This window comes from Cardiocondyla obscurior, linkage group LG18, assembly GCF_019399895.1.
Source record: "Cardiocondyla obscurior isolate alpha-2009 linkage group LG18, Cobs3.1, whole genome shotgun sequence".
Classification (NCBI taxonomy): Eukaryota; Metazoa; Arthropoda; class Insecta; order Hymenoptera; family Formicidae; genus Cardiocondyla; species Cardiocondyla obscurior.
The window spans coordinates 2160223-2184391 of NC_091881.1; the positions used below are offsets into that span (position 1 = coordinate 2160223).

The 24169-nt window shown below is 35.4% G+C and overlaps 6 protein-coding genes across 7 annotated transcripts; 3 read left to right on the forward strand and 3 right to left on the reverse strand.

The window, feature by feature from the left end:
* Positions 1-8: 8 nt before the first annotated feature.
* Positions 9-3919, reverse strand: LOC139109732 (NECAP-like protein CG9132). The gene is made up of 3 exons (XM_070669027.1): positions 3692-3919; positions 3123-3519; positions 9-2968 (listed from the first exon to the last, which is right to left on the reverse strand). Exons 1-3 carry the CDS (start codon positions 3775-3777, stop codon positions 2705-2707), a joined length of 747 nt encoding a protein of 248 aa, XP_070525128.1. The 5' UTR covers positions 3778-3919; the 3' UTR covers positions 9-2704.
* A 1567-nt stretch (positions 3920-5486) lies between these two features.
* Positions 5487-7462, reverse strand: P53 (p53). Its single transcript, XM_070669018.1, has 3 exons — positions 7326-7462; positions 7010-7235; positions 5487-6191 (listed from the first exon to the last, which is right to left on the reverse strand). Exons 1-3 carry the CDS (start codon positions 7442-7444, stop codon positions 5487-5489), a joined length of 1050 nt encoding a protein of 349 aa, XP_070525119.1. The 5' UTR covers positions 7445-7462.
* Positions 7463-7555: 93 nt separating this feature from the next.
* Nelf-a (Negative elongation factor A) lies at positions 7556-10332 on the forward strand. The gene is made up of 7 exons (XM_070669014.1): positions 7556-7657; positions 7847-8192; positions 8571-9003; positions 9093-9515; positions 9591-9787; positions 9868-9967; positions 10044-10332. The coding sequence occupies exons 2-7, from the start codon at positions 7983-7985 to the stop codon at positions 10274-10276; spliced, it is 1596 nt and encodes a 531-aa protein (XP_070525115.1). The 5' UTR covers positions 7556-7657; positions 7847-7982; the 3' UTR covers positions 10277-10332.
* Positions 10333-11163: 831 nt separating this feature from the next.
* On the forward strand, positions 11164-14039 carry Arp3 (Actin-related protein 3). The gene is made up of 6 exons (XM_070669015.1): positions 11164-11343; positions 11637-11817; positions 11908-12222; positions 12285-12599; positions 12681-12899; positions 12995-14039. The coding sequence occupies exons 1-6, from the start codon at positions 11300-11302 to the stop codon at positions 13172-13174; spliced, it is 1254 nt and encodes a 417-aa protein (XP_070525116.1). The 5' UTR covers positions 11164-11299; the 3' UTR covers positions 13175-14039.
* A 3511-nt stretch (positions 14040-17550) lies between these two features.
* Positions 17551-19549, forward strand: Pig-l (phosphatidylinositol glycan anchor biosynthesis class L). The gene is made up of 5 exons (XM_070668629.1): positions 17551-18320; positions 18440-18521; positions 18841-19037; positions 19109-19239; positions 19299-19549. The coding sequence occupies exons 1-5, from the start codon at positions 18005-18007 to the stop codon at positions 19437-19439; spliced, it is 867 nt and encodes a 288-aa protein (XP_070524730.1). The 5' UTR covers positions 17551-18004; the 3' UTR covers positions 19440-19549.
* Positions 19550-19585: 36 nt separating this feature from the next.
* Positions 19586-23671, reverse strand: M6 (neuronal membrane glycoprotein M6). Of its 2 annotated transcripts, XM_070668628.1 has the most exons (6): positions 23530-23671; positions 23260-23439; positions 22244-22380; positions 21982-22164; positions 21709-21859; positions 19586-21546 (listed from the first exon to the last, which is right to left on the reverse strand). In XM_070668628.1, exons 2-6 carry the CDS (start codon positions 23261-23263, stop codon positions 21233-21235), a joined length of 789 nt encoding a protein of 262 aa, XP_070524729.1. In that variant the 5' UTR covers positions 23264-23439; positions 23530-23671; the 3' UTR covers positions 19586-21232. The 2 variants fall into 2 exon arrangements, with proteins under 2 accessions (XP_070524729.1, XP_070524728.1); XM_070668627.1 differs by lacking the exons at positions 23260-23439; positions 23530-23671 and adding an exon at positions 22619-22836.
* Between the last annotated feature and the right edge of the window lie 498 nt (positions 23672-24169).

Sequence of the window (24169 nt, forward strand, 5' to 3'; positions counted from 1 at the left end):
AATGTAAATAATATGAAATTTCATCTAAACACTCATTCAACAAGATTCACACTAACAATATGTTTAACAAGATTATTCTACATTTTACATTAAAATTTAGCACGGGGTAAATAACATTGTATAATTTATCTAATTAACGAGTCATAGATAATAGCAGAATTCTACTTTTCACCGGAAAGCCAACTGTTTTTTGTTACATTGAAATTTATACATGTATATATAATCCTCAAACATTGTTCAAACATTTCTAACATGACATCCTTTTCTAATAACTTATACATAATGCTTATGAGATATGCAGAAGTAAAATAATTATTTGTGAATACTTCACATAGAGATTTGAGAAACAAAGTTTCAAGTAAATTATAATAAGAAAAATTATAATATCTATATTTGCTGCTTATTAAACAAAAAAGTTTAATCGTGTTTCTGCTATAGAATCTAACATAAGATTTATAAATTTCGAGACTTAATTCAACTGTTTAATTTCCCTCTAATCGGGATTTAGAAAAATATCTCGAAATTCATAATGTAAAAATATATATTTGATTAACATTATTAAATATTTTTCTCTTGATAAGTTTATTTTCGGCAAAAGTCTATCAATTAACGCATGCGAAACAAAAAACAAAGTAAAAAAAATTAATTTAAATATACGATACTGCTATTTTTTCACTGAAAATCTAACTTGGCTCAAATATAATAAAATTTTTTGAATGACTTTATGGACATTCAATGTACCAGGGAATTAGGCCTTATTTCTAACAGGCCTTGATAATAGTTATATACAAATGTTGCAAGCTAACGGTCGAGGCCAAATACTATATTGTTATTATATATTAGATATGTGACGTATTATTCACTTTTTTGTGAATATAACAAATAAAAATATATACTATAAAAATACTGAAAAGATAATTAACCAGTTCATATTTTTAAAATGAACTAATATCATTAAATTTTGTTATAAAATTTATAATTTATTGTAATAAATTTATTATATATTACAAAACGGTATTAACTGATAAAGATTTGATAAAAGATTAATCTGTATGTCTGCTCGATTTTTACTAACTACGAGAGGTATATTAATACCGTGCCTCTTGATCTTTAAAAATTTCTTTCTTCAAAAATTTTTATATCAAAACAATCACAACAGTTGCTTCATTGTAAGAAAAAAAAACCCAAAAATTAAAATCTTAAAGCTCCTTTAAGATTTAATACTATAAAGTAATGAATAAATAAGATGTATATTGATTGATTTATATCTAATAAAAAGACAGCATTCGACTCAACGAAATTTTGCAACTATACTGTTCGATTATAAAGCAAATTATATAAATAATAAAGCATTTAACTGCAATAAAAAAATTTTGGAAAATTTGCACATGTGCAAAAATGGATTTATTTTTTACGGTTTTTTTTTATCAATAAATGATTGTTATTAAACGATAAAAAAATACAATTTTTTATTATACAGTTAAATCAAAATTACTCAATATCTTATGTTTGAAAAGACTGAAAAGAAAATAGATGAATCGAATGTCATACTGTGCCTTTATAAGTACTAAACACGTATTATTAACTATTGTGATCTGCCTTGAATTTGCTTTTAATTTATTGAACTAGTTTGTACAAGGCACTAAATGCATCTGATATATATATATCGACATTTACACATACAAAAAATTATACTATTTCCAATTACACTGAATGTCCAAAAGCAATTGAGATGAATTTAAATGTTATTTATAAGTACAATACTTTTATATAGAGTGCTGGAAATCGTACAACAATCGAGAAGAGGATTAACTTAACAATTTCTACAGACTGTTACATTCTTACAAGTTTTAAATGTAGGAATGTAATTACTATTAATCGTTTTATTGAGCTTATAATACATGCAGTTCTAAATTTTAATCGGCTGTATATTTAATTCATTTTCAAACCTTTTTTTTACACGAGGATGGTATAAAAGTTTTTCTTTTAAGACTTTCTTTTTTTTTTACTAAAAAAATACCTCTCTCGCGAATGTTGCTATAATTTTCACTGCACGCTATATAGTATTGGAAAATATACATCAGACTCTTTTATATATATATATATATATATATATATATATATATATATATATATTAATATATATATATAATTCATAAAGACATCTCTTTAATAGTCATCTTAAAATCTCTAGATTAATACGTCTATCATGTCATATGCATGTATAATCAATTATTTCTTTATTTTAATATACAAGAGTGATTTCGGTATAAATGGCCAAATTCATATCTTTTACGTAATTAAAAAAAAAATTATATTAATATATATTTAAAATCACTTCTTTTCTAGTTGTGAATACTTTTTTTATATCATAAAATTCTATAAAAATGTTATTTGGAAAAAAAATGTATTTACATAAAATTTATATATATTTAATATTGTATTTTTTTTATATCAACAGTGTAACAAATTATCAGACGATTTAAATATATGTTAATAACACCCACAAAAAATTTTCAGCAATTTTAGTAATAATTTAAAAGTATCAATTTGAAATTAGTACCATTACTGCTAAGTTCAATTTTTAAAGTCTTAAAAATGAATAGAACATTATACTAAAATTCAACCATTTACATCAAAAGCACTATGTGTATATACTGAAGCATTTATCTATGTATAATATTATATACATATATTTTAAAAATTAAAATTGCACCCAACTAGCATTGGCAACTGTAGGTGCTGGTGCTGATGCTGATGCTGATGTTGCTTGAGAAGCACTGGCAAATTCACCCCACTCTGAACTTGTGACATCCTGATTTTGACTTTGTGGCTTGTGTGCTGGTGAGGAAGTAGGAGTTTTTGCTGGTGGTGGAGCAATTTTGACACCACCAGGAGGAGGTGGGAGACCTACAGTTGGGTTGGTACGTTGTCTGGATTTGGATGCAACTTCACTACCATCCTTTTTCTAAGTAACAAATACAAAAATTATTTTAACAGAAAACCAAAGGTAAAAGTACTCAAAATAATAAAAATTATTTTTAACTTTTAAAATAGCAATTGTTTAGACTTTAATGGACAATGCATTAGTTGAAAAGCAAACATAATATAAAAGTTCTTACGGTAATCTTCATGTTAATCTTAATAGTTTCGCCTTCCTTAAATCTGAGATCCAACTCCTGTTTAGGCTTTTCTTTTTCCTTCTCAATCTGATCCCGATTCTTTAGCCACTTAAAATGATCCTGAAGTGCAACATTCAGATCAAAACTGTCAGACCTGTCTAAAAAGCCAACACCTATAAACGCTGACCGTCCATTGTCATCCTGGATCCTCAGAACAAAGTATCGAGATGAATCTGTGACCGGTTCTACAGCTATCCCGGGATACTGTTCAATAGGACACTTAGCAAACAGTTCGCCTGTCATTTTGTCTTCCAGCTTTATCGTAATATTGTCACCTTGCGACACCAATCGCATGCGACCGGTCCAGGAGGGCTCCTGCAGGTTCCAATCAGCCGCTCTGTGACAGATCGGAAAGACATTCAGCGAAAACATCGTAAACATAAGCTCGAATCGCCTCATGTTTTACTCGAGCTTGTACGGTCGTCGCAACGAGGCACTGCGGACTCGTCGTTCATAGCATATTGAACGGGCCAGCAAAAATTCGCGTTGGAGAAGCGTTTCGTGCTTACCGATAACCCCTGTTGGTCGACCTTGGCGGAATTTTGAAGACGAACACTTCAGATTTCACCAGGAGGACGCTCTCGTACGTCTCCATCGCGCTTGCCGACGACGATCTTCGCAGACGAGAGACGAGCGCAGGGAACGATAACGGGTAGAGGAGGGGAGCCTTCTTCAGGCAAGGCTGCTCGGTTTGAAGGTTCGTTTGCGCTCTCCTGACAAATGTCCGCTACGATCAACCGTGGTTTGATAACTCTATCTCGCGTCACGCCTCCTGTCCTGTCACTTCCCCTTGCTTCTTGCCCCGCAGCCCCTCGGCCAGTGTGTTGCCCATAGATTAATCACATATAGACGGGCCGGTTGATATTTTTCATGCGCGGCCAGAGGAAACGTGACTCACTGGTAGGAACGCGATTACGAGGGAAATGAACAATTGCCTTATCGGCGATCAATGTTAATTCGTTGCCGCCTGTTTCCGAGAGATATCGCGTGTAAATTGGTATATGTAAGTAACGAGAAATGGCGAGGAGTTGAACGGAGAAAAAGGAAAAAAAAAATATCTTTCTCCACAGACAACATATATACATATTATTTTCCTAGGAGCAATTTTCTTAGGTATATCAAAGTCGAGTTATTAAAAGTATTCTATTCTATTCTTTAAATATTGTTGCTAAAAGTTTTTTTTTTTTTTATTTTTTTTTTTATTATATTTTTTTTCTTATTATATAATACACGATCTTATTGGCCTATTCTTACGTTATATAAAAATTTAACGCACTCTAATAATATATTACCTGTGCATCGTTATTAATGCGAGAACATTATTTTTACAGAATTCTGAACTGATGACACGCTGCGGATATTCTTGAGAGGGAAGATTTGCTGCGTTAGATACGACGAAAAAAAAAAAAAAAAAAGGACTTGTTGCCAGTGAACTTTTATGTTCTTCGTCTTTGCGGAGTGTAGCAAGAAGGTAAGGATAACAGCTTAATAGTACGTTTCATCAGCTTCTAGCTGCTATAACAGGTAAAATAATTATAATGACATACGTCGAACAATACTGTAACATTATTTTCTCAATATATTGCTCCATTGCCAAATGCATTACAGTCGGAAATAAATCATTAAAATACAAATATCAGAATATAGAGCACACGATAGATTTTCCGACTAACGTAAAATGTATATTAAAAGAATAAAAATTATAAAACCTATTATAAATGTAGTAAAAAAATATTTATTATTATGTAATTATACAGGTGACATGCCGCATTAATAAAAAATTACCTTAAAAAAATATAAATATTGTCTATGATTCACAAATATTAAAAAGTTTTAACTCGCGAATGTATGTTAACGAATAACATTATGTGTAATGTACTTAATTTTATGAATTGTCATAACGTTAATATTAAGTTCTTGAAAAATTAAGTAATTACTTAATTTTTATCAACATTAATGTTGATAAAAATTAGTAAAACTACAAAAAGAGGTATTTTAAAAATACATTTCATGTTTTATTGATCGATATCGGATCAAATAACTTAAATATTACTTTAATTGAATTAACTTAGAATTAATATATCATATTCAAGTAATGCGTCAGTAAATACTGACTACTAATATTGAATATAATAAATCACATAGCATGCATTTGCTCATGATTAGATAGAAAATGAAAAAAAAAACTATTTTATAAAACTTAATAAAAACAAAAAATATGTGATAAAAACTTATAGTCTACTTTTTATCGAGTAAAAAAATATAGTGTAAAAAAATGATTAAAACTTAAAATTGTGTGCAACATTAAGGTGTTTTGTTTAAGATGTCGTCCAAATACGGCTTATAAAATTCGTGCTGTCCAGTTTTTGCTGCTTGACCAGCCATTATATCATACGCATATTTATAAACTGCTAAATAATTCTCTTTACCGACGACATTTAGCTCGACTTTATAAACGTGTTTATCGGCGGATGACATATTCGATGTTAACATACGTCGTTTCACAGGTTCTGTACATTCTGTCTCATCTTTTGATTTATCTCGTTTCGGGCAACTACATATTCTAATTGGCAACGTGCAACGAGTTAAAGTGTTTTTACTTTGGTCTTCCAAAGTGAATATTAATTCTGTTGCTCTACGATTCATACCAGATTGGCAGCTGTTTTTACAAAAGAACTTAAGACACATTGGAAAATATTGAGCACCAGCCTCAGCTGCATAAAGTGGTGTTAAAATAGATAAATGTTCATTTTTTTCGTCATAGAGACTCTCGGGATGATTAACACAGTGGACTACATGTTTAATTTTATCTGGTATCATAGTTTGATTAACACAATTTGTCATTGCCATATGATTGTAGCATCTTCTTACCGGCTCGGATTTGTGTTCATCCATCAAAAAGGCTAACTCTGTACGTAAGAATAACCCGGTTGTAGACGGTTCCCAGGTAAATCGCAAAGGTAGTACCTTTTCCATTTTGATATACATTTTCTTCGATGTCTCGGAATACTGTATGCAAAAAAATAAATTTTTTACGGTACTGTATAAAATTATTTTTACAAAATTAAATATACAAGAAAATTGTAAAACAATAATTTACAAAAAAGAAGTTAGTTTATATCGTTGTTAAAAAATAATTGTCATGCATACTTGATACATTTACTAATCTTCTATCTGTAGTACATAGAAAGCTTGTATGTGCAACATATAAAATCTGCTTAAACATAATTCTGTTAAAAACAAATTAATTTAATAATTTCTCATTTGAAAATTTATTTCAAGTTTAAGCAGATTTATATTTAGATAAAATCTGTTTGCTGTTCCTACACTAAATATATTAGTTCAAAAAGTGAATACTAAAGTACTTTCTGTTTCAGAACTGGTAAAAACCTACAGCATCTTTTTATTCCTGTCTGTACTGCTAGTTCTTGTTTGCACTATCTCAGTTCTACTTTTACAATTCTAGTGCAGCCCAGTGCAGAAACAGCAAACAGATTTACAGTGATTAAATACAACTACAAATTAAACACTAAAACATTTCCAGGCGAATTCTTACTTTCATCTTTCTATTATCGTCTCACAGTATCATGAACGAGATGATATTTAGAAAAAATGTAATAGCCAGGATTAAAAACTGATGGCATTTTATTATCAAGAGGCAGAATTTATCTGCAAGTAGGTATATATCATTCAATAGTTGTTCACAGGCTAGTATAAAAAAAAAAATTGAAAAAATAACAATAAAGTTTAAAATAACGTCTCTATATAATTATTTCATAAATTTTAGATTAAAAGCATTGTTTTAGTTGTACAAAAGGTTTACTTACCACCCAGTCTTGACCACTACCATCCCCAAAAGTAAAGCATAAATTAAATGGAGAGATCATAAAGTCTTTGCATAAGTTGATATAATAATGGTTGTCATCTTCTTCTTCTTCTTTGTAGTGTCTTTTCAAAATATTATCCACGTTGCTACTAGTGGAATTAAGATGGTCAGGATTCTCCTCTACCGGGATCTCAAGTTTGGTTACGTCCAACGGCAGAACGCCTCCGCTGGATCGAACAAAAAAATAATTGTGAGAAACGACGTTACCTGCATGCCAGTGAAATAAGCGGATGACGCCAAGTAAGAAGTTCACTCACAAAGTCTTTTCGATGTCCTTGTAAGTCTCGTCATCCATTAATGCGGACTCCTGCGAGTCCGAACAAACGTTCGTACCCAGCATATTCGTCGTCTTCGGCTCGATCGCAAACCAAGGCATGAATCGCAGATAAACGCAGACTGCGATCGATAGCGATTAATGCGATCCTTTGATCGCCGGTTTTTAGATCCTTGGTCTTACCGTTCAACGTGGTTCAGTTTTGCAACTAAATGGACTGGACCGTCGGCTTGGACCACATCAAATCTCTTCTATCTCGTATAGTGAAAATATGATTTCTTCGAAATTCGCTGGCGGCACTGAAACTACTGAAAGGTGAATAGTTTACGTTACGTATCCTATAGATTTTTAGCGCGTGCGTTCTATAATGCACCCTAATGTTAAGTATTAATTTGAAAAAAAAAATAATTTAATTATTTTTTGTGATGTATTATATCAGAATTTTGTATTTGTATATATTGTAATTTTAAATCTGAGACTAATTGTTATCGGCGCCGCTTTTAGGATAATTTTAGACTCCTGATCGTCTCGTGTAAACGTGGCTCTTAGGATGCGCACGCATTGAATTGCGTCGTGGCGGGAACCGCATGTGGCGCGCTACGGCAAGGTACGGCACGCGCCGGAAGCAAACGACTCCAATATGGCGAATGTGAGGGACAGTGATACATCGTTGTGGCTGCATAATAAGCTCGGCACATCAAACGATAGCTGGACTGGCAGCTCGATTTGTTCGCAACTTAATGCTGAGGTTTTACGAAACATCAAAGATTGTTTTCCCGACCTGCAAACGCAGGTCAAGCTTAAGTTACTCTTGTCGTTCTTCCACATACCTAGGCGCAATGTTGAAGAGGTAAGCACTCTTATCTTAATGTTCTCGTGGCTTTTCAATGAGTATTTCTTTTCCTTGAGTTGCAATTTGCTCCCTGCGAGAGTGAAATCAATATCTAATTTATATTTCCCCATGTAATACTTGTGATTTATGTGTATCTACTAAATGCTTTATTTTTATACAATGTTTTTGACATGATTAGTATAAAAACTATGTAGTATTAGCATTTACAGAAACCCTTTGATTGATTATCTTACTCGTTGCGTTAGAAAAATTGTAATATTCGTATAAATCGTAATTTTCTAAATATGTTAATAGAAAGTAAATCATGCAGTAAATTAATCTAGATATTTATTCCTTTTAAACTTATTTGATTCAAATTTTTTTAATTTATGTCAGTGGCATGTGGAATTGGAAGAAATTATTGAGGTTGCATCTGTGGACAGTGAGTTGTGGGTATCAATGTTATCCGAAGCGATGAAGACCTTTCCATCAACTGGTTCTTTAAATACAGACATCACTGATCTGGATGAACATAGACCAATTTTTGGTGATTTAGTTAATGATCTGAGGAAACTTTTAAAGAAGCAGAATGACCCTGCTATGCTACCTTTAGAATGTCATTATCTCAACAAGACTGCATTAACTTCAGTGGTAGGTTCACAACCCAACCCTGTTAAACACTTTACACTCAAAAGAAAACCAAAAAGTGCAGCCTTGAGAGCAGAATTGCTTCAGAAAAGCACTGATGCTGCTAGTAATCTTAAGAAGAGTGCAGCTCCCACTGTACCAGTGAGAAGCAGAGGAATGCCAAGAAAAATGACTGACACAAGTAAGTATAGATTTGTAAATGCATTATATATATTTTTTTTTTATGTTAGATTCAAAATATACTGTATGACATTTACTTATACTTTTCAGCACCTCTGAAAGGAATTCCAAGTCGAGTTCCAACGAGTGGTTTTCGATCGCCATCGCTTACAAATACTCCTATGTCTAATAGAACTTCGATCAGCAGTAGAATTCGAAAAGATGGTGGTATTAAATTATTAGACATTAATGAGCAGCCTCTCGGATATGCACAAGCGAAAAAGAGGAAAAAGATGCAGGAGATGGAAGAGCAGCAAAAGAAAGTCGCGGAAGCGCAAGCGGCTGCTGCGGCCGCCGCTGCATCGGCAGCCTCTCCCGTTGCAGAGACTCCGACGACTCCGGAGTACGCTCAAGGATTGGCCTCGATAAATCCGCCTGCTACACCAGTTACACCAACTGTGGCAGTTACAGTGCAATCTTATACTGCGCCTAGCACACCAAGCAGCATTTCAGTTACGACTACGCAACAAACATGTAAGATTAATGTTGCAGTTATTAAAGGCCACATCGTTTTGTTTAGATTTTAATTAAGCATTTTGTGTTAAATAGCTACTACATTAACTACTACCACTACAACGCCTGCTACTGTGCTAACTGCAACTACACCAGCGGTGATACCACCTGTAGAAAGTGCGCCAGTCGCTGTGCAAACAGTCAGACCGGCTCAGACAGTTACACAAATTCGTATACAGACCACTACTCAACCTAATGCAGCGGCTAATCCAAGAAAAGGCCTATCTCTTACGGTAATTATACGCAGAATTTAATTCAATTGTGTAGTATTATTATAAATACAAGATTCTCATTATTTATTATCGGATTATAGCGAGAACAAATGTTGGAAGCGCAAGAAATGTTTAGAACCGCAAATAAAGTAACGCGTCCAGAAAAGGCTCTTATTTTAGGTTTTATGGCTGGTTCTAGGGGTACGTCTATTTTTATTATTTTTTTTTTTTTTTATAAATTATGTTCAAGCAATATTATAAATTGCTTCGCTTGCAGATAATCCTTGTCCAAAATTGGGAAATATAGTTACTGTGATGCTTTCGGAGAATATAGAAGAAGTAACGCAATCAGACGGAACAACTGTTCCGATGTTGGTCGAAACTCATTTCCAAATGAATTATACAAATGGCGAATGGAAAAGGATAAAGAAAAATCGACGTATTGTAACAGAAGAATCTACATCAACGTCTACTCCTGCTCCGACCGCAACAGCCACAGCTTCCAATTAAAAGAACTCAAATTGCTAAATTATCAGGATTTATATGAAATACAAGATGTACATGAAAAACTTATTTTTTTTTTTTTTTTTTTTTTCTTTTTATTCGAAGAAAACGAATATTGTGATCGTATTTTCTTAATGAAGATAAAGTTACTAAATTAATAACAATTTAATTTACATTTAAAATCTGGTAAAAATTGTTGAAAGTTGAAAAATACCTTTTAGTTGTCAAATTTTTATTTTAGTAAAAAAAATAGTTTTTTTTTTTTTACATCGATCATGTGAGCCTTAATTTTCTGGTATTGAAATTTCAGTTAAATGAAAAGGATTTATTCAGATCCGTTTTCCAGTTCTTTTTTAACTTTATAATATTTTTGCCTTTAATATATGTATATGATTTGTGACAGACATTATTTAAAAATTATATATATATATATATAATTTGATAGGAAAGATGTATAATGTGAATAGTCAAACATTTGTTTAACAGTACGATTACCTTATAAAATCGATATATTATAAAATATACATATATGTGTAATATATACGCATATATATATATACATATATATTTTAATGAAAATGAACATAAGACTTCTAATATTGTTATGAATAAACATATGATTATATTTCTGTTTCGTGTGCATTGTTTATGAACAAGATTTTTATTATTGATTATATTTAAATGTGATAATTTTCAACTAAATCTACCTAAAAAATATTCGACGCTTATTTAGTCACATGTGTAATTTGGAATTTTCTTATTTTTCGTGCGATGTGTAATACATTTAAATGGTAATAGATAGCAGCACACTGTTAAGAACCGGCCAAGATGGTTGAAGACTGAACCCTCTTCCCCTTCTGGCGTTCCCTCCTTCAGCTCCATGTCTAATGGTGCTATGGACTCCAGCAAGCGAGAGGCGTGGTATCGTTTCGCGGCGGTTTAGCGTGTGTATGTGCATGTGGTTAGCCGCGACCGTCATCGGCGCGGGTGTGCTTTGTCGAGGTAAAAACTATCAGTGGTGCCGGAATCATGCTTGGACGTCTCCCCGCGTGCGTCATCGATGTGGGCACAGGGTAAGCGTGAACCCCGGAATGACCAATCGATTTTTATAAGGGTGAATTTTAGGTTAAACACCGGACCGATCTGTCATCACTTCAGTCGAACCCACAACGAGCCGTGTTATTCTTTCACGCCCCTCCTCGCAATGATTCATTTATATTGTAAAAAAAATTATTTTTTTTTTTTTACGCCAAGTTGTACCGATAAATTTAAATATACTTGCCGCCCACGCGCGATCTTGAGACGCTTAAGAACTCGTAATTATCTAATAGTTTTTTTTTATCGTTTTTTTTTTGTTATCTCGCAGATACACGAAATTGGGATTTGCTGGCAATAAGGAACCCCAGCTGACTATACCGTCAGCTATTGCTATCAAGGAAACCGCTAAAGTTGGCGACAATAATGCTAGGAGAATTACAAAAGGTGTGGAAGATTTGGACGCCTACATCGGCGATGAGGCTTTTGAAGCCACTGGATATTCGGTTAAAGTACTTATTCCCAAGTTTTCTTACTTAAAACATATCCGTTTTTTTTCGTTTCTGTAATAACTTCGATATATTTCGATCTTTAACTTGCAGTATCCAGTGAGGCATGGTTTGGTGGAAGATTGGGACTTGATGGAAAAATTTTTACAGCAATGCATTTTTAAATACCTCAGGTCAGAACCTGAAGATCATTATTTCCTTTTAACCGAGCCGCCTTTGAATACTCCAGAAAATCGGGAGTATACCGCGGAAATTATGTTTGAGTCATTTAATGTGCCAGGACTTTACATAGCTGTGCAAGCCGTTCTCGCCTTAGCAGCATCCTGGACAGCTAAGAACGTAGAAGATCGTACTTTAACAGGCGTTGTTGTTGATAGCGGGGATGGTGTAACTCACGTGATTCCAGTAGTACGTAAAAAAATCAGATATTTTCTTGTTTCACATTTTATATCTATATTTTATTTTTACAGGCAGAAGGTTTTGTTATAGGAAGTTGTATAAAGCACATTCCAATCGCTGGTCGCGATATTACTTATTTTATACAAAGTCTGTTAAGAGAACGAGAGATTGGGATACCACCTGAACAGTCGTTAGAAACAGCTAAGTCAATTAAAGAGAAATATTGTTATATATGTCCAGATATATCGAAGGAATTCGCGAAATACGATTGCGATCCTACAAAAATTAAAAAATATGAAGGTATTAACAATATCACTAAGCAACCTTTTGTGGTGGATGTCGGATACGAAAGGTTTCTTGGGCCGGAAATATTCTTCCATCCCGAGGTAAGTAATTAATTAATTTTACATGTAACTTGCATAATTATTATATTTACAGTTTCTTTTATATATATGTAAATACTTTAGTTTTCCAATCCGGACTTTACAACTCCGCTCAATGAAATTGTTGACGACGTGATTCAAAACTGCCCAATCGATGTTAGGAGACCATTATATAGCAATATTGTTTTATCGGGTGGCTCCACTATGTTCAAAGACTTTGGTAGACGATTGCAACGCGATATTAAAAAAATCGTCGACTCGCGGCTCAAGCTTAGCGAGACGCTAAGCGGTAGCCACATTACGGTAAAATAAATATCACGATAATATTCGATTGACTCGCTAAGTTAGCATGCTAGTAATACTTGATATTAAAATATTAATTTCTGTTTGTGCTTTAGCCAAAACCAATAGATGTTCGTGTAATATCACATCACAAACAACGTTGCGCCGTATGGTATGGTGGTGCATTACTGGCCAGCGATCCAGAATTCTATACGGTTTGTCACACAAAAAAAGCATACCAAGAATACGGTCCCGGAATTTGTCGTTATAATCCCGTATTTCATAGTATGGTTTAAAAAATTTAATGGAATGAGCACAAGACGATCGAAACAATTTCTAAGAGTATTATCACTTATAAATGTAAAGATAATCAAATAATTTCATTTTTTTAAATGGTGCTAAATGCAATTAAAAATAATTCGAAGATCCCAATTTATTTGTACCTTCAATTTTCTGTACTTCTTACAGAATCATGTCCTGTTTGAGTGCACAAATTTATGATTAGATTATGAAAATTAGTAGTGTACATTTATTCCTGTTCCGGGGATTAATCATCGTTCATGCTGTATACTTTTATACATTATGTACGACTGGTGCATTTTCATAGAATTTATTGTGTATATTATTTACTGCAATATAGATACATTTATCATATTTACAAAAAAAAAAAAGAAAAAAAGAAAATACATATATAACAACAGATTTATAATGTTACAATAACTATCTGTCGTTTAATGCAGCAGTGCTCAGAATTAGTTATATATTTCGAGCCAATTTCAAAGTTGCCTTTTATCCCTCAACTACCGCTCGAGGCTCGACGGTCAAGCAGCCGATCACTCACTAATTCCGGACACTGTTTTAATGTATAATGCATAATAATGCAACACTATATATTATATTCAGAAGCGTTATTATATTAAGCAAAAATATTAACAAAACTGCAATTTTATACATAATACTTCTTTATACATAAAATTAAATAATTCTGAAATTATCTTCTTATCGTACGTATTCATTACATTTTTTTGCATTTTTACATGTATATTATTTTAAGTAATGTATACGTATTATTTAAAATTGTACAACTTGTGTAGATTTCTTTTAATGTTCATGCAGTTGATCGATATACGTATCGAAAAATATAAAAGATATCACTAAATATTTAATTTAATTTTTTTCTTTGCAGCATCACGTTCTCTTCTTATTACCTGCCTTTTTTTTTTTTTTAATATTATATAACAAAAAAAATGCCAAAAATTCCAAGTGTTCAGAGTCCTTCAGTCATATTCACGGAAATACAAGATACATGCAAAATACGAACGATTACATATAGAAATCGTTTAAAAAAAAAAAAAACATTCAAGTCCGGTGTAAAGTGCGCAAATTTCGGTTATCCATTTAATCGGCTCAACCTAACCTTAAACTGCTTAGTTGGCTGTCCCGCCAGTGGTCGCAGATTTTAGACGGGCAACATACGCACACTAGGCACAATGCCGTGTCCGTGTGTGCCCGTAGCGCCTGCTAATGCCTCGGACGCAGAGAAACCAACTCGGAATCGCGGCTTCCACGCGTTTAGATAGAGAGGCTCGTCCGTGTGAAGCCAGCGTTTCGGCTGCCGTCGGATAGAAGAACAGGCCAGACCTATACACTGTCTGTCCTGTTCTTTCGTGGCGTCGCCGGCACATATCGCAGATCCGCTTCTCGGTAACATCGCGGAGTCTTAAATAATTTTAAATAGTACGAAATCCGAGTCACCGAATTGTGTATTGTACGACATTTTCAAGATATAATGTAATATAAATTTTTAATGTACAATGCAGCAAAAATTTTCCGTCCCACTTAAACAGACTGCGGACTGTCGGTTGTATATACTTTTCATATTTTCTGCAAGTACAACCGGTGTGGTTAAAAATTTTTGATGCATTCTACACATCACTCATACCTAGTTTAAATTATTATAAAACAAGGAAAAATTGTTCGAATAGGACTTTAAAACTACTAAAATACGCGTCGCACAATCCGGCGTAACGCGAATCTCAAGCAGCAGATGCCAATTTCCCGAATTGCGTGCAGTAGCGCACGCACTATCAGTCACGGCTAACGAAACAGAAAACGACACTCCGCGAGGGACCGACGAATACTCCGGGCTGTACAACGATCAATTAAAAAATAAATTGAAAACGCGAATTATAACCCGAGAGCGCGAAACAATATTCCGATCACGAGAAAAGCGACCTTGTTTTATAATAACTTAAACACAACACCCCGTATAATATACAAAAACGCAAAACTGTACGCTCACACTCACACTCGCTCACATAATATTCACCGCGCACTTCATAACACTATGACTCATATTCACCGCGCATTTTATTACAATATCACTCATACTTAGTTTAAATTATTATAAAACAAGGAAAAATTGTTCGAATAGGACTTATAAAACTACTAAAATACGCGTCACACAATCCGGCGTAACGCGAATCTCAAGCAGCAGATGCCAATTTCCCGAATTGCGTGCAGTAGCGCACGCACTATCAGTCACGGCTAACGAAACAGAAAACGACACTCCGCGAGGGACCGACGAATACTCCGGGCTGTACAACGATCAATTAAAAAATAAATTGAAAACGCGAATTATAACCCGAGAGCGCGAAACAATATTCCGATCACGAGAAAAGCGACCTTGTTTTATAATAACTTAAACACAACACCCCGTATAATATACAAAAACGCAAAACTGTACGCTCACACTCACACTCGCTCACATAATATTCACCGCGCACTTCATAACACTATGACTCATATTCACCGCGCATTTTATTACAATATCACTCATACTTAGTTTAAATTATTATAAAACAAGGAAAAATTGTTCGAATAGGACTTATAAAACTACTAAAATACGCGTCGCACAATCCGGCGTAACGCGAATCTCAAGCAGCAGATGCCAATTTCCCGAATTGCGTGCAGTAGCGCACGCACTATCAGTCACGGCTAACGAAACAGAAAACGACACTCCGCGAGGGACCGACGAATACTCCGGGCTGTACAACGATCAATTAAAAAATAAATTGAAAACGCGAATTATAACCCGAGAGCGCGAAACAATATTCCGATCACGAGAAAAGCGACCTTGTTTTATAATAACTTAAACACAACACCCCGTATAATATACAAAAACGCAAAACTGTACGCTCACACTCACACTCACACTCACTCACATAATACTTCATCGTGCATTAGATCGCTCGCAGGATAGTCCACGACGCTTCCGTTAAATCCTCGATCTTGACAAAAAAAATATGATGTATCTTGATGTATCTTGATGTATCTTGATGTATCTTGATGTATCGTCGATGAAACTTTTATTTAATTATTACTCCTTAAGGCGCTGACTCATCGAAGTGACCGTGAACTTAAACTTGAACTCCGGTAGAGAACAGTTATCCCCCCTTTACACATCCGTTCCCGACTACATTTAGGCGCGAAATGAGGGTAGCGCGGTCGTGATAACGGTACTTATGTTGGGGGGGGTAATTAATTGGCGCACTAGGGAAAAAACGTTCCCACCTATCAGGTGATAAGAGAAGGGTTGTAATTGGTCGGCATGGGGATGATACCGCGAGTGTCCAATGAGTGTGAAAAATTTTGTATTGCGACCCGTTTATTTTTACCGTTATGCGCACTTTTTTGGCGCCGTTCATTCCGCTGACAACAAACTTTTTGAAAAATAGCGGATGCAAAGCGTGCGCATGGTTTGTTTTAATATTCAAAAAAGAAAATAATTTAACCGGCTATGGACAATTTTTTCCCGCGAAGCATACTCGTAAAGGCAATTATTTAGACATTTGTCGGTATAAGAAAAAGAGAGTTCGCAGTTTTACAATAAGTTAATCCGTAGAAAGCGAGAGTGATAACGTGCAAAAAAGCCACTCAATTATTTCGACGATTATTGTGAATAAAAATTAGACATGTCGCTTCTCATCCGCGATATCGTAAAGTCAAATAGAGCTTTAGTGACCAGCACGCGCGAGTGATTTTCAGATACGCGGTGTAAAACGAACCCCGCTAATTAAATTATATGTAGAAATTTAATCCGCTCATTAACAATAAACGATCCGATCGATAGCGTTCGTTTTAATCTAGAAACGTGAGATTGAGTTATCTCATAATAGCTACGCGCATTAAAGCGCGTTTCACCGATGCACATATCGGCAAAAATCTTAAATAAATTTATACTTGTTCGCGATCAAAATCTTTCTCTCTACGCGCCGAAATCTCTAATGGTCAGTTTAGCCGCGGAGCCTCAGCGTGCGGGTGTGTTGTTAATCGCTCCGCAATTACGCGTATTTTCGACCGCTGATTGAAAGTCTCGTATGCGAATAAGTGTCGACGTCGACGACTCGGGAACGAACAATCATTTTAAGCACTCGTGTGCCATTCCACTTGTCGCTCTGTGGTTCTTTCGTGCCTCGAAAAAGTGTTTCGGGAAGACAAGGTTATGTCCGGCAAAGCGCACGGAGCGTCCGACGTGAGTTGCGTCGCGTGATAGGCGTCATCGACGATCGAAATCTTTCTTTCTACGAGCCGAAATCTCTGACGGTCAGTCTAATTGCGGAGCCTCGTGGGTGCGGACGCGTCGTTAATCGCTCCGCAATTACGCGTATTTAATTATAAAATCATTACAAAATCTTTTTATTTTACTGTCAAGTTTATATTTCTGCTCTCATCTTATAACTCGGCGATGTTAGTGTGAAGCGAATCTTAGATAACTGCCGGCGACGCCGCGAAAGAGTAGGACAGTGTATAGTTCTGGCCTTTTTTTCTATCCGACGGCAGCCGAAACGCTGGCTTCACACGGACGAGTCTCTATATCTTTACGCGTGGAAGCCGCGATTCCGAGTTCGACTCTCTGCGTCCGAGGCAGGCGCTACGGGCACACACGGACACGGCATTGTGCCTAGTGTGCGTATGTTGCCCGTCTGAAATCTGCGACCACTGTGTCCCGCTTGGTTCTTTGGGAACGTTGAGTTCTTGCTTGCAAACAGTTCGCGCGTTATCAGCGACATGGGAAGCTCGCGATAGCGTACAAACGTGCATCGTGCACGCAGAATTCTCTCAGGATGATGGCTGACCTAGAGTACGTACGACTGTACCTCAGTCTACAGTTCAACGAAGCGATCTGCTGGTGGTGCTATTACATACGCGAGATCTCATGGCAACTGCTGATCGCCCTTATGGCCTATCTCGGTGTTTGCGTTTTCCTGTACGCGGTTCTAAAACGGGTAGGCCATGCCGCCTGGCAGCTGCCAGGCCCACTTAATCGACTTCTCCTAGTCACCGCGCATCCGGACGACGAGGTGATGTTCTTCGGACCGCTGATCTACTGGCTGGTCCGTACCAAGGCCAGCGAGATCTACCTTCTGTGCTTATCCATGGGTACATGTCACTGTCTTCCAGGATCGCAATCGACGATCCGGAGCAACCGATAGGAAATAAGCCAGGCTAGCACGTCACACAAATGCTGTGTCTATTGATGTTCACCAGTGTGCTTGCAGGTGGGGATAGGAAGAGGATAGATGAGCTGTGGGCATGTACAAAAGTGTTAGGAATCCCTGAGGCTAATGTGACAATCATTATGTAAGTATATTTTAAAAAACATCCCTCATAAACACTCGCGTGTATCTCAATTATTTCACTCGGTTAGTCGTAATATTTAATAGATTTGATAGTCGTAATATTTAATAGATTTAATAGTCGTAATATTTAATATTTAATAATAATTTTTAGCCACTTTTTTTTTTAATATTTTAACGGCATATTTAACTTCGGGTGTGTTTGTCTAATTTTTGTAAAATAAAAAATAGGCAGTTTTATTCGAACGTTAAATATGCAATAAAGATATAATAAAATAGAAAATATTATCTTTCGTATAATAGTTGGATAAATAAATGTACAGGAGTAGCGAGTTACCGGATGATCAAGGGGTACAGTGGCCAACAGACACAGTTGCCGAGATTATCTTACAATACGTAGAAATGTACAGAATCAATGCTGTGGTAACGTTTGACAAATATGGAGTGAGCCGGCATAAAAATCATATCTCTTTGTATTTTGCTATCGCCGCGTTGTGCATAGAAAAAAGAGTACCTTCTTGTCAGTATCGCTAGTCTAGCTGACGCGCAAATATAGCAGGCTTTTATAATTTAAGTATAATCGTGTTCCAGATTGTAAGCTATATGTATTAGAGTCCGTTAATATATTCAGGAAGTACATTCAACTTCTGGATTTACCCATCAGTCTACTCTCAGCCTCGTATTGGTATTTAGTAACATACGAACAAAAACAAACGATCAAAGTAAGTAAAAACATTTTTTCACGTTAAGCTTCTTTTCTAATACAATTTTTTTCTTGCAGAGTGCCATGGCTGCACATAAATCCCAGTATGTCTGGTTTCGAAAGTTGTACATGATCTTTTCCCGATATACGTTCATTAACACTCTCCAAGAAGTCAGTGCCCTCGATCTGGAGCTGGATCTCCAATTTGACGAGGACTGAACGCGCGGAGATGAACGAAGAACTGTATTAAACATGTAATTAATGATGAATGTATATACTTTGTCTACCATTACTGTACATTACATAAAACAAAAACTACATACAACGGATACACCAAAGGTTAGTTAATTGATTAATACAAAAACTTTATAAGGAAATATTTTTTTTATTTGTTAATATAATAGAATATACATCGTAATTATTTTCAAACGAAAATGTGGCACGTAGTTTTTACAACGTAACTTAAATCAAATTTTTTTCCCTTAAAAACAAAAAATACGAACCACGTGCCGATTTATTCTTCTCTATCGTACACAACCTTTTGCAGCTGCATATAAATTTTTTTTAATTATTTGATGTGTAAATTTTACTCATCATGTGTGTAATAAAGTAATTATTTTTATCATTAAATCGTGAATAAAAAATCGTATTTCTAATTTGAGTTGTAGGATGTTTTTCATCCAGTAATCGAACATTACGAAAATTATTATCAAATCATTTGAGCAAGTAATAATATGTGGCGAATTGATTTCGCGATTGTACGTGTATATATGTATATATATTTTTTTTATTTGTGCCTTTCAATAGTAACGTGTATATAAGATCATAGATTTTTTTTATTTAAAGTGAAAATCTTTCTACTTTGGCACAAGTAACGTGCATAGAAGAGTGTATAATTTTTTAAAATTACTTTTTTTAAATATTTGATAGAGGAATATTTTTACTATTCGGAAAAATATATTGCTCTTTTCATAATAAGTCAATTTATATATATATGATATAAGTCTTCTATATGCACAATGTTACGTTTTCTGTAACATATAATTTAAAAAGCTGCGAAATGTGAAACATGAGCTTCTTTCTTATAATTGCACAAACGACATTAATATTCTTAATAAGCATTCTGGAAAAACATACAATAAAGATTTGATAACACCCAAAATCGATATAGACGCGATCTTTTCTTTTAATTCTTGCTCTTTTGAAAATATTCTAGTTAATAGTTAACGTTTTTTATAATTTTATTCTTATTTTCCCAGTATGCTTAAAATGTCCGTAATGTAACGAAAATATATGCTTAGTAGACCGTAGTATATAAACATGTATAAAAAAGAAATCTCGTAAAAAAAATCTCAGTACTGAAGACATAGTCCGTGGTACATATTGTCCGATAATTAGCCCTAATACCGAAAAATTAAACCGGCAAATGACCTAAAGTCGTGAACACTTGCTTAATACTTACACACAATACAGCGTGCGTGTGCGTAGATCGAAGTGAAGTAAAATAATAACTTCGAGTAAATAAAATCTCTGTGCGCTAAAATTTTGTGCATTTCAATTACGCACACAAAGCTAGAATTTAAATACTTTTTCTACGAATACGTTTATGGAATGACGTAATTGCGAGCGGACAACTTACGCTCTACGCCAAAACGCCGCGAATAACTTCAATTTGGATTAATTCGCAATATAAATGAAAATCTCACGACAACCCGTGCTTCGATAAACACCTCTTTTTACACAAAATAAAATAGATGCTTACATACGATTATACAGTCGCAGATAAAATGGACGGCATAAAGTTGGTTCCCGCAAGATCCTCGAATCAGTAAACTGCTACAACGGCGACAGACACCGCGATGAGCAGAATACTGAATTTTAGGTACATAGAGAAGAGGAAGTGATATTCGGAAGAGATTTCCGATCAAATGTAAGGATTACCTATGTGGAAAGTCAGGTGGACGATAGGTTCCTTACAAAGGGTTCATAGTGAAGATCTCGCGGGCTGTATCCTAAAACCTGTCTTTACCGCGATGGGAGCTGAGAGTGCCCATTCCCGGCTGAGGAGAGTCTGGATCGGTCGCGTCTTGCAGGTACTGCAATTCTTGCAGTTCCTGGAACTTTTCATGATCTCGAATATGTGCATAATTAGCAGATAAGCACATCAGATAGTGTATCAAACTTAAAATCACGAGCATGCTTGCCGCGGTAGCCAAAATGAACATCACTTCGGCCTTCTCTACAAAATCTTTGCAGAATAGTTTGACTTCCTGAGGTCCACACACTTGCATATCTTGCACCCGTGTGTTATTTGGAAACATAAAATCTGAAATGACACAAATTTATTTATTATATTTTTGTGTGATATAATAAGTATTTAACATAAATATTATGTAATAAATTTATCTTATGACTTTTATAGAAGAAAGAAATACAGACTTAAATATTCTAGTTTAATTCACATACATATTAACAAATAGAAACTTACTGAATTGAGTAAAATCAATGCAATCGTCAAGAGACTGGACACGCGGTTTGCTGCACAGATTCCAGAATATAGTAAATATCAAGGTAGTAATAATTAGAAATGAAAAGATCAAAAGCCAACCAATTTGTAGGATATAGATAATTGTCATAAACTGAAAAAAAAAATTAATATGTTATATTAAGATAAAAAACACGGCGCATAATCGCCACAAAGTATTTTTGTTTTTTTTTTATAATAAAGAATAATGAAAAACTTTATATTTTAAATACTTACAACAGCACAGGAAATACGTCCACCCACTCGAGATCTCCATGCACGGTAGACTTTGTGCCTCGTCGCACCAGTAGCGAGACAACCAACACACAAAATCATGAATCCTAAAGCTGCCATGCAAGCTCCAACCGACGCAAATATCAGCTGCACTGCTTCCAACCATCCAAGATGCAGGTGAAACACCTAAATTAATTACATAATAAGATTTAATTTAATTTACAGAATTCTCACATTAAAAAAATATCATGCTTATGCGATTTACCTGATCCATCATAAGAGCACACAGTGTCGCACCTCGATACATTGTTCCACAGAAAATTCCGACTCCTAGGCAACACATGATAGTTGCTATGAGAGTCGCGTACGGCACTCTGGCCATGCACTCATTGCACAAGTTCCCTAAACAAGAAAATTCCATTATATTTGCCATTTTGTTATAAAAAAAATATATTTATTCGTGCAGTTAATCGGATTAATTCATCGCAAATTAAAATTCAGATATAAATGTTAAATGTTATTTAAAAAATATAAACGGTGAAGTAAATTACAGTAGACTTTCTTGTAACAAAGAACAGAGTATTTGCCGCAAAATTATTTACATTATCGTTACACCATGATGGCATTCTCAAATACTTACTGCAATCTCCATCCTTTGAATTTAAACCGTGTAAACTACGTTCAGAAAATCGGTCTAAACTAGCGTTACTCCCCAAGTTGCCGCGCAGAGGCATACTTTCTTTAACCTGACGTAGCTCGCGCAACCTCCCCATTTTACTACAATTACAGGAGCAACAACAAACGATCCGATGACGATAATGAAAAACGCGTGGCGAAAACTGGGCGTTCAGCCAATGACTAAACCATGCCACAAAGGTGACTAATCACTTATCTACAATCCAGTCAGATAACGCGCGATACATCCGAGTATACTCGCTAATTATGCTAGTCCATTCGTAAACTCGGAGATACAAGCGTGTCGTTAATGTGCCAGGACAAGCGTTTAAATAGAAATAATTAACGCACGGCGTTTATTATCATCCACGACTCCTTCGGTTGCGTGCGAACGTCGTCTGTCTCTTAAGTACTTAACGAGCTTCTTTCGAGCTTGTTACTATCAATTATAATTCATATTGTATCAAAATTATCTCCACTGTTTATAGCCGTCTGGATACCGTTGTCGTGACGCTTCCAACCAAATTGGAAGCGTCGCAATTACGTCAAGTTGCGAAAAAGGAACCGAGAAGAAAATCTTTGTCGAAATTAACCAGATAAACTTACCCATGCTTGCAGCACGCGTCGTTCACTTGAGATTAGCAATGCCCGGAAAAGGCAGGATGGGCAGCGCCCGTATACGTCGCGTATTCCGCGATTACAGTAGCCGTGGCTCGTTAATTACCGTGGCGATCACACAGTCCACGGCCGCGGTGGCGAAGGACATCCCACACACGGTCGCGATCGCTGGACGCAGACAGAGAATGATTAAAAAAAAAATTCTTTACTCCGCTAATTAGCCGTGAGCTTAGAATAATATAAAAAACATATGCTTACAGAATTGCGAGTTCTATTCACAAGTTATCACTGCGTCGCTTGCTTGTTTACTGTCTGCCAGTCACTTTGCGATACGGCACGTCGACGAACTGCACAGTCAACTACCTATATATTACTCGTATATGGTTCGCAGCACCACGAACGATCTGCGAGACGATCCTATCGATCTTATCACGTATAAGTACACGCGAGTAAGCGCGTCCGATTTCGGGAATCACTGGGAACGACTTCCACGGGGCATCTCTGTCCAGAGACGGTTCAACATGGCGTCACGAACGCGCGTCCGTTACTTTCTGTATGGTGAATGGGATCGTTGCTCCGGCGACGAATCGTAGGGCGTGCTGTAGTAAGCGCTCGTCGGAACTATCGTTCCCTTCAATGAGCGAGACTTGGCGGGAGTGATAATGACCGGTTATGACCCCGATTCGATCAAAGAATCGCAATAACCGCGTCATGAAAAATTTTTCCAATAACCCAGCGAATAAATCTCAAAAGACGTGATAAAAAGATCGCTGGAAGATACAGAGGAGTCTGCTGTCATTTTTTTAAATGAAAGTTTAAACGTGTCTATTCTTACGATTATGCGATGCGTTACAAATTCATTCCTTGCTGTTCAGTGGAAATAATATTGCATCATTAT

Excerpts from the sequence above, each read along its gene's own strand:
- Nelf-a (XM_070669014.1), top strand. The coding sequence starts at position 7,983 with ATGGCGAATGTGAGGGACAGTGATACATCGTTGTGGCTGCATAATAAG. Across the intron at positions 9,004-9,092 it reads AAGAAAAATGACTGACACAA|CACCTCTGAAAGGAATTCCA; the intron begins GTAAGTATAGAT and ends TATACTTTTCAG. Across the intron at positions 9,788-9,867 it reads GAAAAGGCCTATCTCTTACG|CGAGAACAAATGTTGGAAGC; the intron begins GTAATTATACGC and ends ATCGGATTATAG.
- Arp3 (XM_070669015.1), top strand. The coding sequence starts at position 11,300 with ATGCTTGGACGTCTCCCCGCGTGCGTCATCGATGTGGGCACAGG. Across the intron at positions 11,818-11,907 it reads CCACTGGATATTCGGTTAAA|TATCCAGTGAGGCATGGTTT; the intron begins GTACTTATTCCC and ends TTTAACTTGCAG. Across the intron at positions 12,900-12,994 it reads TAAGCGGTAGCCACATTACG|CCAAAACCAATAGATGTTCG; the intron begins GTAAAATAAATA and ends TTTGTGCTTTAG.
- Pig-l (XM_070668629.1), top strand. The coding sequence starts at position 18,005 with ATGATGGCTGACCTAGAGTACGTACGACTGTACCTCAGTCTACAGTTC. Across the intron at positions 18,321-18,439 it reads CCTTCTGTGCTTATCCATGG|GTGGGGATAGGAAGAGGATA; the intron begins GTACATGTCACT and ends GTGTGCTTGCAG. Across the intron at positions 18,522-18,840 it reads GCTAATGTGACAATCATTAT|GAGTAGCGAGTTACCGGATG; the intron begins GTAAGTATATTT and ends ATAAATGTACAG.
- LOC139109732 (XM_070669027.1), bottom strand. The coding sequence starts at position 3,777 with ATGGAGACGTACGAGAGCGTCCTCCTGGTGAAATCTGAAGTGTTCGTC. Across the intron at positions 3,520-3,691 it reads TCGACCAACAGGGGTTATCG|AGCGGCTGATTGGAACCTGC; the intron begins GTAAGCACGAAA and ends GATCTGTCACAG. Across the intron at positions 2,969-3,122 it reads AGATTAACATGAAGATTACC|AAAAAGGATGGTAGTGAAGT; the intron begins GTAAGAACTTTT and ends TTTGTTACTTAG.
- M6 (XM_070668627.1), bottom strand. The coding sequence starts at position 22,751 with ATGGGGAGGTTGCGCGAGCTACGTCAGGTTAAAGAAAGTATGCCTCTG. Across the intron at positions 22,381-22,618 it reads TTCAAAGGATGGAGATTGCA|GGAACTTGTGCAATGAGTGC; the intron begins GTAAGTATTTGA and ends TTTCTTGTTTAG. Across the intron at positions 21,547-21,708 it reads CATTGATTTTACTCAATTCA|ATTTTATGTTTCCAAATAAC; the intron begins GTAAGTTTCTAT and ends GTGTCATTTCAG.
- P53 (XM_070669018.1), bottom strand. The coding sequence starts at position 7,444 with ATGCCTTGGTTTGCGATCGAGCCGAAGACGACGAATATGCTGGGTACG. Across the intron at positions 7,236-7,325 it reads AAGGACATCGAAAAGACTTT|CGGAGGCGTTCTGCCGTTGG; the intron begins GTGAGTGAACTT and ends TGTTCGATCCAG. Across the intron at positions 6,192-7,009 it reads GTAGTGGTCAAGACTGGGTG|TATTCCGAGACATCGAAGAA; the intron begins GTAAGTAAACCT and ends TTTTGCATACAG.